Source organism: Polypterus senegalus, chromosome 3 (genome assembly GCF_016835505.1).
Source record: "Polypterus senegalus isolate Bchr_013 chromosome 3, ASM1683550v1, whole genome shotgun sequence".
NCBI classification, from domain to species: domain Eukaryota; kingdom Metazoa; phylum Chordata; class Cladistia; order Polypteriformes; family Polypteridae; genus Polypterus; species Polypterus senegalus.
Genome location: NC_053156.1, coordinates 237,683,037 through 237,696,465, shown reverse-complemented (window position 1 = coordinate 237,696,465; position 13,429 = coordinate 237,683,037). Strand labels below are relative to the sequence as shown.

Below are 13,429 nucleotides of genomic sequence, written 5' to 3'. Positions count from 1 at the left end.
GACATCACAGCGACAAGCCGGAAGCCGTTCAGCTCACTAGGACGTGATACCTTTGGGACTGGGGTGATGCAAGATGTTTTCCAAAGCCTCAGGACTCTCCCCTGTTCCAGGCTCAGGTTGAAGATGCGCTGTTGAGGACTCCCCAGCTCCAGCGCACAGGCCTTCAGCAGTTGTGGCTCCATCTTGACCCGCTGCTTTGCTGGCACAAAGTCTCCTCAGCTCTCTGCTTACCTGGCCTGCTGTAATTGTGGGTGGGGATGTCTCATCTATGCTGGTATCAGCAGAAGGACGGTTGGAGGATGCAGTACTCCGAGGTGAGAATGGGTTAGGGTGGTCAAACCTGTTGAAGAAGTTGTTCATCAGGTTTGCTCTCTCCACTTCTCTCTTGATGGTGGCACCCCTCTTCGAGCTGCAGCCAGTGATGATCTTCATCCCATGCCACACTTCCTTCATGCTGTTATTCTGCAACTTCTGCTCCAGCTTTCTCCTGTACTGCTCCTTTGCCGCCCTGAGCTGGAGTCGGAGTTCCTTCTGCATGCGCTTGAGTTCATACTGATCACCGTCTTTAAAAGCCCTTTTCTTCTGGTTCAAAAGGCCCTTGATGTCACTTGTAATCCATGGCTTGTTGTTAGCATAGCAGCGTACGGTTCTTACTGGAACTACAGTGTTCATACTAAAGTTGATGTAATCAGTAGTGCAGTCAACAACCTCCTCAATATTCTCACTATATGATCCCTGCAGGATATCCCAGTCCGTAGTTCCTCTGCCTCAGGGGACCACTTCTTGAACGGGCGTGTGGTTGTAGGTAGCTCCCTTACTCTTGGTTTGTAGTGAGGCTGAAGCAGAACCAGGTTATGATCTGCTTTCCCAAGCGCAGGTAGCGGGGTGGCGCTGTATGCGTCTTTAAGGTTTGCATACAGTAGGTCGATAGTCCTATTTCCCCGGGTGTTACAATCCACATACTGGGAGAAGGCAGGTAATGTTTTGTCCAGCGTCACATGGTTAAAGTCTACAGCGATTAGCACAAGCGCCTCAGGGTGCTGTGTTTGTAACTTAGCAACAGCGGAATGGATGATGTCACCCGCTATCTCCACAACCTCCTAAGGAGGGATGTAAACAATAACAACAATGAAGTGTCCAAACTCTCTGGGAAAGTAATAGGAACGCAGACTTATGGCCAACAGTTCGATGTCCTTGCTGCAATTGGAGATTTTAACGTTTACATGTCCAGAGTTGCACCACTTTGTATTGACATAGAGAGCGAGTCCTCCTCCTTTCTGCTTCTTACAGGTATTTGCGTCTCTGTCCGCTCTAACTGTGCTAAACCCGGGTAGCTCCACGTTAGCATCTGGGATGTTAGTTGTTAGCCATGTTTCACTAAAACACAGCAACTGTATTCTCTGTAGGTCCTGACATTTTTCACCAGTGCGGCTGTGGTATAGCGGGTCCACAGCTCACTGAGCAAAAGCCATTTCTTTTAATAAATAATTGCCGCACTCGAGACGGCTTCGTGAGGGGGCGTAGTGGTTGCGGCATGCCGTGGGGTGATCTGCGGTGTGGGCATTTCTCACCGAGTGCACAGGTGAGGAACTGCCCACACCCGTGATTATTCCCGAGGCAAATTTGTTACAGCTGCTATGGCCCCTCGCATTATAAAAAAGAAGCGCGAGTCGGTTAAGGGGGAAGATCAGGAAAAGATCGAAAAAGAAGTAAACGGAGGTTGGGAGCAGGAAGCAGGCGAGCAAATCGGTGCAGGAAGAAGCGAGCAAGTGCTCGCAGGCAGCTGAAGGCAGCCTGGGTGTTTGGCCAACACCTGGGAGAAGTGGTTGTGGTCGCCCCGCAGAGGTTTGTTTTGCAGGACGGGAGTGACCGGGAAGGTGCAGGACTCTCTGCTGCTGGAAAGGCTGCCACTCGCAACGGCGCCAGATGTATTGAATATGGAACCAATGTAGGAAGTATTTTAAGAAACTTTTATCTGTGACACCTCTGCATAATAACCACCTTATGCAGTTTGTAATGCCTGGAAAACATTCAGAATTAAATCACTTAGAGATCTGTACACAGAGAAAGTCTTTTCATCTTATGAATAGTTACACTCCAAATTTAACTTTCCAGCAACACATTTCTTTCACTACCTTCAAATTAGAAACGTTGTTAAACAGAACCTGCTTGATTTTCCTCACCTACCTTCTACAGATATTCCAAAAAAAATTGAGGACTCAGACGTCATTTTTGCAATATATAAACCTGGCAGGATTTAATCAAAAACATTTTCCAATGAATAAATTGAGGAAGCAGGTTCTTTCCCCTTTTTTACTCCATTTATCTTTATTCATTTAATAATCTATCTATTTACTTATCTTTACTAGCTTAAAGTTCTACTCTGCTGGCCTAGCTCTCTTTCTCGTGGGGTTGATTTGTTTTGAAAAATGTTTTTTTTTGTAAGACTTGAGTTATTTGTATGGAATGCTATTTGATTTTAATAAAATCAATTAAAAATGTAACAAATCCTACTGCAGAGATCCTCACAGAGTTCACTTCTAATTTATTTATGAAGTGACTGTCGCCAGCTGAAACAAGACGCTGGTCCAAAGAGCCGCCCTGTCTTCTGTTTTCCTGTGTTTAAGGGGGGAGCCGGGTTATCTCCGATTAGCTCCGATTACACACTTTCACTGTCCCTTCAACGGTTCCCTTTCAGAGTAGGATGAACGGCAAAAAAACAACATGCCAGTGTCTGAAAGTGTCAAGGTGGCTGTCCGTGTGAGGCCTTTCAATAAGGTAAGACAAGTGGGAGGGCAACTTTGAAATCTAACTTTAAGTGGGACAAAAATGTAAGTGCATCCATGCCATGGAAACAAAACTAAAACATTTTAATAAAATAATTTCTATTTGTCCTATTGTTAATGGCAGTATAAACGGTAAGGTCAGTGTAGATAACGCAGAAAATCGCACAACACCCTCTGCTCAGAGCACCTGCCGTCATTCCATGGTTCTCCCTATTGTGAGTGGCTCCATCATTCAAATGTGACTTGTAATTTGTCGTCCTCTTTAAATTGTGCAGAACTGAACATCCTTGTGCATCATCTGTAATGTTTGGTTTTCAAATGTTGCTTTTTCTTAACATTATATAGCAATGTTAATGTAACGGTATTATATGCCGTATCATTTTCATAGTAAAATATCATTCTTGGCATTCCGGACTGCGTGGTGGCACGGTGATCAGCGCTACTACATCTGAGTGGGCTTCACAAGGAAACTCCGGCTTTCCCTTCACATCCCTCACTAAGATAACTCTGTTCAAAGCAACAAATACGCATTTTCCGATTGTGGGCAGCCACCAGTGCAGATCGAAGACCATATGGAGCCCTAGATTGGGGATGGAGCCCCCCTCAGTATCTGGAGTGTGCACTCCTCGAGTGACAACACCTTAAGCAGCCGAATGGATTGACAAGCTCTGGCAGCCATTATGGAGAGCTTTGCAGTGTATCACTCACTGGTCATCAGCCTTACAACCCATTCTTGAGTCCGCGTTTTCTGACACCCTCTGCTGCCTTGTGCATTTGTCTTTTTCTTGAACCTTTTGCTGTGTTTCTTTTACTCTGGGGAATTTAAATGGTCATTGCCGTGTTACTTTTGTCCTTTATTTTCTGTGTCTTGATGTTTGTTTTTCTTTTATATCTACATATTTAATTAATTTGAGGCTGAATTTTTCATCATCATAGCAAATGATTTTCTCTTCATCATAGGTGTCGACAGAATGTTTAGGGAAAAAACTTACTTTAGTGAAAAATGTCTACATTTTTATTGTTGCTGTATAACAATCAACTGTATGATCCCTCTGAAAGTGATAATTTTGAAGTGTATGACACTAATCAAAGCAACCAATTTTTAAGTCAGGCTGTTTGCCATGTGTGTTGCCCTGCTGATGCTGTTTTTCCACAGCACTTTTATTGTCACTGACAGCTCAGAATCATTATCTGAAAGTATAGTATCTAAGTCATCAACAATGCAAAAACATTTTCTGTAAAGTTTGACAAGAGTGACTGTCATTATTTGACAACTTGCTGTTTTTGTAAAATAAATGGCAGATCAACTTTATCTTGTAGTCTTTGCTGCCATCTAGTGGGTAAAACTAAATAATCAGTCTCTGTGACTTTTGTAACATTAGAACCGTTGTGACCACAATCTACCACACAGGTAGATTACATCCTATGAGGAAGAGTTGATCTGAAGGAGACTGAAGACTCTAAAGTGGTGGCAGGGGAAAGTGTAGTTAAGCAGCATAGGATGGTGGTCTGTAGGATGACGTTGGAGATCAAGAAGAGGAAGAGAGTGAGGGTGGAGCCAAGGATCAAATGGTGGAAGTTGAAAAAGGAAGATTACAAGGTTGAATTTAGGGAGGAGGTAAGACAGGCACTGGGTGGCAGTGAAGAGTTACCAGACAGCTGGGAAACTACAGCAGATGTAGTAAGGGTGACAACAAGAAGGGTGCTTGGCATAACATCTGGACAGAGGAAGGAGGAAAAGGAAACCTGGTGGTGGAATGAGGAAATACTGGAGAGTATACAGAGGAAGAGGATGGCAAAGAAGAAGTGGGATAGTCAGAGAGATGCAGAAAGTAGACAAGAGTACAAGGAGATAAGGCATAAAGTGAAGAAAGAGGTGGCGAAGGCTAAAGAAAAGGCGTATGATGAGTTGTATGAGAGGTTGGACACTAAGGAGGGAGAAAAGGACCTGTACTGATTGGCTACACAGAGAGACTGAGCTGGGAAAATGTGCAGCAGGTTAGGGTGATAAAGGATAAAGATGGAAACGTACTCACAAGCGAGGAGAGTGTGTTGAGCAGATGGAAAGAATGCTTTGAAAGGCTGAAGAATGAAGAGAACGAGAGAGAGAAGAGGTTGGATGATGTGGAGAAAGTGAATCAGGAAGTGCAACGGATTATCAAGGAGGAAGTAAGGACAGCTATGAAGAGGATGAAAAATGGAAAGGCAATTGATCCGGATGACATACCTGTGGAAGTATGGAGGTGTTTAGGAGAGATGGCAGGGGAGTTTTTAACCAGATTGTTTAATGTAATCTTGGAAAGTGAGAGAATGCCTGGGGAGTGGAGAAGAAGTTTACTGGTGCTAATATTTAAGAATAAGGGGGATGTGCAGGACTGCAGTAACTACAGGGGAATAAATTTGATGAGCCACAGCATGAAGTTATGGGAAAGAGTAGTGGAAGCTGGGTTAAGAAGTGAGGTGATAATGAGTGAGCAGCAGTATGGATTCATGCCAAGAAAGAGCACCACAGATGCAATATTTGCTCTGAGGATGTTGATGGAGAACTTTAGAGAAGTCCACAAGGAGTTGCATTGCGTCTTTGTGGACCTGGAGAAAGCATATGACAGGGTGCCTCGAGAGGAGTTGTCGTATTGTATGAGGAAGTCGGGAGTGGCACAGAAGTACGTAAGAGTTGTACAGGATATGTACGAGGGAAGTGTGACCGTGGTGAGGTCTGCGGTAGGAGTGACGGATGCATTCAACGTGGAGGTGGGATTACATTAGGGATCGGCTCTGAGCCCTTTCTTATTTGCAATGGTGATGGACAGGTTGACAGACGAGATTAGACAGGAGTCCCTGTGGACTATGATGTTTGCTGATGACGTTGGAGATATGCTCTAGAGAGGAGAGGAATGACGGTTCAGTAGGAACAAGACAGAATACATGTGTGTAAATGAGAGGGAGGTCAGTGGAATGGTGAGGATGCAGGGAGTACAGTTGGCGAAGGTGGATGAGTTTAAATACTTGGGATCAACAGTACAGAGTAATGGGGATTGTGGAAGAGAGGTGAAGAACAGAGTGCTGGCAGGGTGGAATAGCTGGAGAACAGTGTCAGGAGTGATTTGTGACAGACAGATATCAGCAAGAACGAAAGGGAAGGTCTACAGGACAATAGTGAGACCAGCTATGTTATATGGGTTGGAGATGGTGGCACTGACCGGAAAGCTGGAGACAGAGCTGGAGGTGGCAGAGTTAAAGATGCTAAGATTTACACTGGGTGTGATGAGGATGGATAGGATTAGAAATGAGTACATTAGAGAGTCAGCTCAAGTTGGACGGTTGGGAGACAAAGTCAGAGAGGTGAGTTAGGATTGGTTTGGACATGTGCAGAGAAGAGATGCTGGGTATATTGGGAAAACGATGTTAAGGATAGAGCTGCCAGGGAAAAGAAAAGAGGAAGGCCTAAGAGGAGGTTTATGGATGTGGTGAGAGAGGACTTGCCGGTATGGGTGTAATAAAACAAGATGCAGAGAACAGAAAGATATGGAAGAAGATGATCCGCTGTGGCAACCCCTAATGGGAGCAGCCAAAAGAAGAAGGAGAAGAACAGTTGTAACCAGAACAGGCCATTCAACCCCAAACAAGCTCTAGTCATCTCCAAAATAGGTTGAGATCTGAAGGTTGCGACAATATAGTGGGGACACATAGGTTTTGTTGTTTATAGTGTTGCACCCAGTCCCGTCTCTCCACAGCACCCCGTTTAAACTAATGTGTGTCTGTTTAAATGTCATCCTCGTAATTGGAAACGGGGAAGGATGTTGCGGGGAGGCAGCAACCCCTGGGCACGTCAGTACCAGAGTTTTTCCAGTTCCATCCGGCTCATTACTATTTAAACGATCAGGAGGAAAAGAGGAGGAGGAAGGAAAGAGACAGAGATTTCATTACCGACAACAGATCATCATTTTCTGCTATTATTCACATCGTGCCTTGTTCCCAGTTTGCTTCTTATTCTACCAAATTCACGACAGCTCGATCATCGCCAGAAATCCTGGGGTTGGACATTATTATCCGCCATTCACCGAGGAAGCATGGTGAGATTGTTCCATTTTTATTCAGAAGATTCAAACGCAACCATTTTTTTTGATCAGTCATCCGTATTCTGGACAGTGGTTTACCTGGACTCAATTTCACGTTCATTGACATTTCAGTATTCATCCATTGTTATTATTTATCTTTTGTGTTTGTAGGGGCAAGGGAGGTTTTGTTATTGTATATGTGGTGTTTTCACTTTGCTGCTTTGGTGGAGGGATATACATATATAGATATATTCTACGTTGGGGATTTGAATTATTGTTTTTGTCACTGTGTTTTATTTAATATACTTAAGCACTTATTTTACATATCTGCTTTTGTTTGCTTGTGTTTAACCGTCGATTGAGGGGAAAATATTATTTGTCAGATGTACGGCTTGGTATAAGTAGGTTTGACTCAGTAATTTATCCAGGCCACAGGTCCTGGTAGTGTGGCTGCCAGCTGGGTAAGGGGTCGGCTGTTACACCAACTTCATGTTGATTTTGTACTGAACTTGAGAGTTTCCAAGCACATAAAGTGCCAATAATTATTCAAAATGACAACTAGAGGGGGAACTACATCAAATACCCAGTTACTCACACAAAGGGCAATATAATATCTTTATAAATAAAAATATTATTATAAAGAAGGGTCTCTTTAACAAGAAGCTCTGAAGAGCACACAAAAACAGAAGACAAATCCTTTAAAACAGGCAATCCAAACAAACTCAGTCCCAACACAAACCCAAAAAGTAATCAAAAAACAAAACCGCCTAGGTTGAAAAATTCAAGGGTTGACACAAAGTACAATTACAATAATCACTAGAGAAAACTCACTGCCACCACAAGCGCATTCAGAATGATCTGCAAGGGACTGTGGGTTATCCTAGCCTTTATAGGGCTAAGATCAGCCTCTCTTCATGGTGGTGGACAGCTGGGGACCACCCTCAATACACACAGAACACAGATATGTAAAAAACAAATAACCAACAGTATTAATAAAGAATCAAAACACACAAAAATATGGCATTTGAAGGAACCTTGGCAGAAACATGACAGACTTTTGACGACACCCGTCTTCTAATTTTGTCGACACGTGTCTTGAAAGTGTGGCACATAAGTGAGTTACAATATACGCGTAAAAATAGTTCCAAGGTAAGAATTAATATGTGATCATACCTGATCTTTGTTCAGCCTCTGAACTGAGTTCATGAAGGACAAGCAACGAGCAGGTCAAAAAATGCAGTGAATAAAATTTCAAAAAGATGCCATCTCAGTTTTATCAAATCTGTTGCACACTTTGTATTATTTTGAAATATTCCAGTGGTTTAAGATATATTCAAATTTTATATTTTACCTTGACAGAGGGAGAAGGATGCTGGTAGCAGATGCATAATATCTATGAACTCAAACATCACTACAATATATGATCCTCGAAATGCAGAGCACAAGAAGACATTCGTCTTTGATTACGCTTACTGGTCGCACAGTGGATTCAGTAGGAATGAAGACGGCCTCTTTGTTCCAAGTGAGCAAAGCAGTCGGTATGCAGATCAGGTAAAAAAAAAAAAAGTAAAAACTTTGACTGTCTTTACTTGAGCCTTTTCTAATACCCTATGCTCTAGAATACTGTTAGGATATGAAAGAATAAGCTTTGCTTTGCTCTTTTTCTATTAGCAACATCAAGATGTGTTATCCATAACAATGTACAGTACATCTTGCATCATAATTAGGCTGAACTGAAATTTTAGGCATAATGAAGATAGTGCCACTCCAGATGGCAGCCATTATTACGTGTACATTTCTGCATGTGTAACTAAATAGTGGGCCAGTGATGTGTGAAGGCCAACTCATTATCATCATTTGTTCATGTATTCAAGTTTTGATACCTCTGTGGCTCTCAAGTCAGATAATCTGTAGGTGTTATCTTGCTGTCTTTAAAAGACGTTACTTAAAGATCCTCAACTCTCTTTCTCAGACAAAGGTGTACAATGATCTCGGCAAAGGAATGCTCGACAATGCATTACAAGGCTATAATGCCACCTTGTTAGCTTACGGACAGACAGGCTCTGGAAAGAGCTATTCGATGATTGGCTACAGAGACAACAAAGGTATCATCCCAAATGTCTGTCAAGAACTCTTCAAAGCCATTAAGGAGAACCAGGATGACAACAGACAATATCAGGTAAGCATAACACAGAGAACTAGATAAATAGAAAGCTAATTATGAAAGGCACTATATTAGATAGATAGATGGATAGATTATCCCTAATCTGAAATTCAAGAACCAATTGTCCATTGAGTGATGGTACTTCATGGCACTCTCTGCATCACTGGGAACCCCAACCCCAGCTGTTCATCATGTGCCCTAGCTTCACAGAGGACAATACATCCATTTGGAATTTGCATATACTGTATGTTGTTCAGAAAGATTTTGGAGAATTTCGGATTTTGGAATTTCAGACTAGGGTTAATCAAACTATACTTCATTATTCACAAGGTGTATCTTTCTTCTTCTTCTTTTGGCTGCTCCCATTAGGGGTTGCCACAGCGGATCATCTTCTTCCTTATCTTCCTGTCCTCTGTATCTTGTTCTGTTACACCCATCACCTGCATGTCCTCTGTCTCCACATCCATAAACCTTCTCTTAGGTCTTCCTCTTTTCCTCTTCCCTGGCTGCTCTATCCTTAACATCCTTCTCCCAATGTACTCAGCATCTCTCCTCTGCACATGTCCAAACCAACGCAATCTTGCCTCTCTGACTTTGTCTCCTAACCATCCAACTTGAGCTGACCCTCTAATGTCCTCATTTCTAATCCTATCCATCCTCGTCACACCCAGTGTAAATCTTAGCATCTTTAACTCTGCTACCTACTACTCTGTCTTCTGCTTTCTGGTCCTGTAGACCTTCCCTTTCACTCTTGCTGATACCCGTCTGTCACAAATCACTCCTGACACTCTTCTCCACCCATTCCACTCTGCCTGCACTCTCTTTTTCACCTCACTTCCACAATCCCCGTTACTCTGTACTGTTGATCCCAAGTATTTAATCTCATCCACCTTCGCCAACTCTACTCCCTGCATCCTCACCATTCCAATGACCTCCCTCTCATTTACAAACATGTATTCTGTCTTGTTTCTACTGACCTTCATTCCTCTCCTCTCTAGAGCATATCTCCACCTCTCCATGGTCTCCTCAACCTGCTCCCTACAGATCGCAATATCATCCGCAAACATCATAGTCCACGGGGACTCCTGTCTACTCATAATTACCATTATTATTAATATTATTATTGTTATTATTATATAATTTCAAGCTATACTTCATTTTTCACAAGGTGTATAATTACTTATAATTACAATTATTATTTTTAATTACAAGCTGTACTTTATTTTTCACAAGGAGTATATAATTAAGTCCAAAACTGAAAAAACTTTGTTTTTATTCTATTCACTAAATAAAGAAGCTCTACAATGAAAATATAAAACTCTAAATTTGCAATAATCAATCCCAACAAAACATTAACAGAAAAAAAGTCTAGTGACCAAAATTAACTATTGAGTTAAAGCCTAAACACTAGAAATTAATCCAAAATCGGAAAAAAAATCCAAATCACTAAATGGCCAGAAAAACAACAATACTCACAAAAAAGAAGAAATTTCAGGGACCGGATGTCAGATTTCCATGATACAAAACCAAAACCTAACCAAATATCATAATCAGATGAACCCAGCAAAAGAGTCTGCACATCGAAAGTTTGAGAGAAAAAACACTCACAGATGGTTTCGAATTGTATCTGCAGACTTGAAGAATACAACTTCTGGGAAGCGCAAACCTAACCTCTGATCCCACTTTGTGACAGCCGACTCTCAAAATAACAGTGCCTGTTAAAAACAAGACAGCATTATGATAGATGGAGGCATAGTGATAAAATCAAACTATAGATCTCAAAATAAAGTGACACCACAAAAGGAAAGTGAAACTGATATCTGCTATGGTCCAAAACCAAAGAAAAAAATGCAAAGTCTCAAAGAAAATTTTATTGAGCCCAGGGAATAGTAAAAAAGTTTCCTGAAAATCCTACTGTTCATGACAAAATCCACCAAAGTTCACAGCAAATGTGCTGCTCACCAGTGACCTTATTCACAGAATATTTTCCTGGACATTTGCCTAGTAACCATCTTTTTTTTTCCCACCTCCCCATGATGGATTGCCAGGCCAGTGTGACATCGCGGAGCTGTAGTAGCCCATGCTGGACGGGTTAGGCCCCACCACCCCAAGTATATAAGCTGATCTTAGAAGTGGACTAAACATTAGCAGAAAACTAGCAAATACAATTACGCAAAATGTGTGCACAGAAGAAAATTAGAAATGTGTCTGTGTATTTGTGTGTTAAAGGTGATGATGACTTTTTGTATAAACTTGCATGTTAACTGGTGTAATACTGGTCCTACCCCTTTAATAGTATTACCCACAGAGCTTTGCAGTTGATGCAAACAAGAAGGAGTAAAGAATCCACATGTGTGTTGTGCATTTGGTAGCAGCAGTACAGTAGTGAATGAGCAAAAGCGCCCGTGGAAAAAAACAAAAAGCAAACTGTACTTTTTCTTGCTATCAAACTGGGGTGGGCAAGCCTTAGTGAGTTCATACTTCCTGTCTGCAACTGTCTGCAAGAACTTTCACTGTTCTGATATTGAATTCTATTCATTTTATCTCAGTGAAGAACAGTGGCACAGTGACTATTTGGCCACAATAATCAGTCCAGCATAGTTGGCAGATGTATCCCTAGCCATCAGGGACACTTAAAAGACCACTATACCATTATAATGCACTCAAACTTAGTTAAGTTTATTCTTCTCCATTAACTTCAAGGCATTTCTCGAATGTTCAGCAAAGCCCCCACAGTTTTACCAAACTTAAAGCAAAGCGAATTAAGCAGCATTCACTCACCACCACCTGCAAAGAACACAGTTACAAGAACTAATGCCATAATAAAGAAGCTAAGGCAACAAGTGTCTTAAATAGATCTCAGGTGCCTGGGGTCCTAAAGACCACAGTACAATCAGACACCCCATCTCAAGAAACACACAGATAAAGGTAAGCAGTCAAGGAGAGATTAAAAATACAAAACAAAAACCAAAAATGGCCTAAGATGCCTCAGTTTGTTGGGTATACCATGGGTGGAATATCTATAATACAGGGTGGTCCAGATCTAATTATGCAGATCCAGATCGTCTGGATGACGTTGATTTATGTGGGGACAATTCCAGTTTGGCGCGAAGATGATTCTTCATGCTGTCAGTTCGCACACTTCATGATGGTCTGGGATTTTTCAGGTGATTTTCTATGTAGTACTGCAAATTTAATAAGTACTAGCATAATGAAAATTGCATAATTAGATCTGGGCCACCCTATATATGACAACAGGACAATGCCCAAAGGCGCAATAAGCCAATCAAAGCCTTACTCAGGTCTCTCTGAAAGGACTTGCAGAGCAAATGATGCTGGCTAAGCTGTCATGAACAATGACTCAAACCGTCTGCATGATGGGCCAGAGGTGCCATTAGATATTACAACCCATCCTCATATAACATACTGCCATGCAAATATTTTTAAATGTGCGAGCTTCAATTTCGTTGTTCCTTTGTAAAAGTAACAATGACAATAAAGATCTATCTATCTATCTAAATCTATTTGTAAATATTTAAAACAGAAAAAAAAATCCAATGCAGTGTATGTCTGCTTAACCATTTCAATCATAAGTCATAAAGCATTTTTTCTAAATTATCCTGCTCTGGCAGTGAGCTTTACCATGTCACTCTCCAGCTGGACTATTCCTGATTCATAAGCCATCCTGGTCCATCTTGACGATGTTCTTGTACCTTCACTGCAGTTAAAACATCTTCCATTTAGCAGAAGTTTCCTTGTTGTGCTACAGTCTGCTGAAATGAAATCTGTTTTTACTTTTCTTGAAGGTTTCCTTTAGTATGCTGGAAATCTACAACGAGCAGGTAAAGTCTTAATTTTTTTTTCTGTGTTTATTTAATATGGAATCTCCAGTTTATGAAATCTACAGTAATATCCATAAAGAGTGCAAGCCTGAACAAATGTAATTCTGTAATTCTCCTTGGATTTGCTTTCCCAGACAAACACCTCATCTGTATCTCACCATCAGCTCTGCTTGTCCTCATCATCTTCTTTTTTGTGACCCTGTTACTAGGACTCCTGCCATTTAACCCTGAATTGACTGCCCTTGGCCAATCATGGTCTTTCATATTCCACAATTCAGGTAATTTTTAGGTCCACCATGAAGCCTCAGTAACATTATAGAGCAGAGGCTTGAAGGGCTTGCTACAATGCATGTGTTCTCGCTACACAACATAAACCAAGCCTTTTGTAAGGCACTGATATGTAACAGTACCTGGCTAACAGATGGACTTGAGAAGCCCCGATTGTAAGGTTAGCATTTAGCATGCCTGTTCTTGACCCAGCCTTCAATGCTTTCTCGATCCCAGATGTCTTAAAAGGTTTCTTGTGCCTCTTGGTTGGTTCCATTGATGAGAGTCACCAAAGAGGCCAATGAAGCTGAA

General features: G+C 41.6%; 1 protein-coding gene across 1 annotated transcript in view; it reads left to right on the top strand.

The window, feature by feature from the left end:
- The first annotated feature begins 2,602 nt into the window (after positions 1 to 2,602).
- kif28 (kinesin family member 28) overlaps positions 2,603 to 13,429 on the top strand; it is an 81,433-nt gene continuing 70,606 nt past the window's right edge. Inside the window, exons 1-4 of the mRNA XM_039748811.1 lie at positions 2,603 to 2,778; positions 8,204 to 8,395; positions 8,817 to 9,023; positions 12,815 to 12,850. Coding sequence (XP_039604745.1) covers positions 2,725 to 2,778; positions 8,204 to 8,395; positions 8,817 to 9,023; positions 12,815 to 12,850 — 489 coding nt within the window. The 5' untranslated portion in view covers positions 2,603 to 2,724. The remainder of the gene's footprint in view (positions 2,779 to 8,203; positions 8,396 to 8,816; positions 9,024 to 12,814; positions 12,851 to 13,429) is intronic.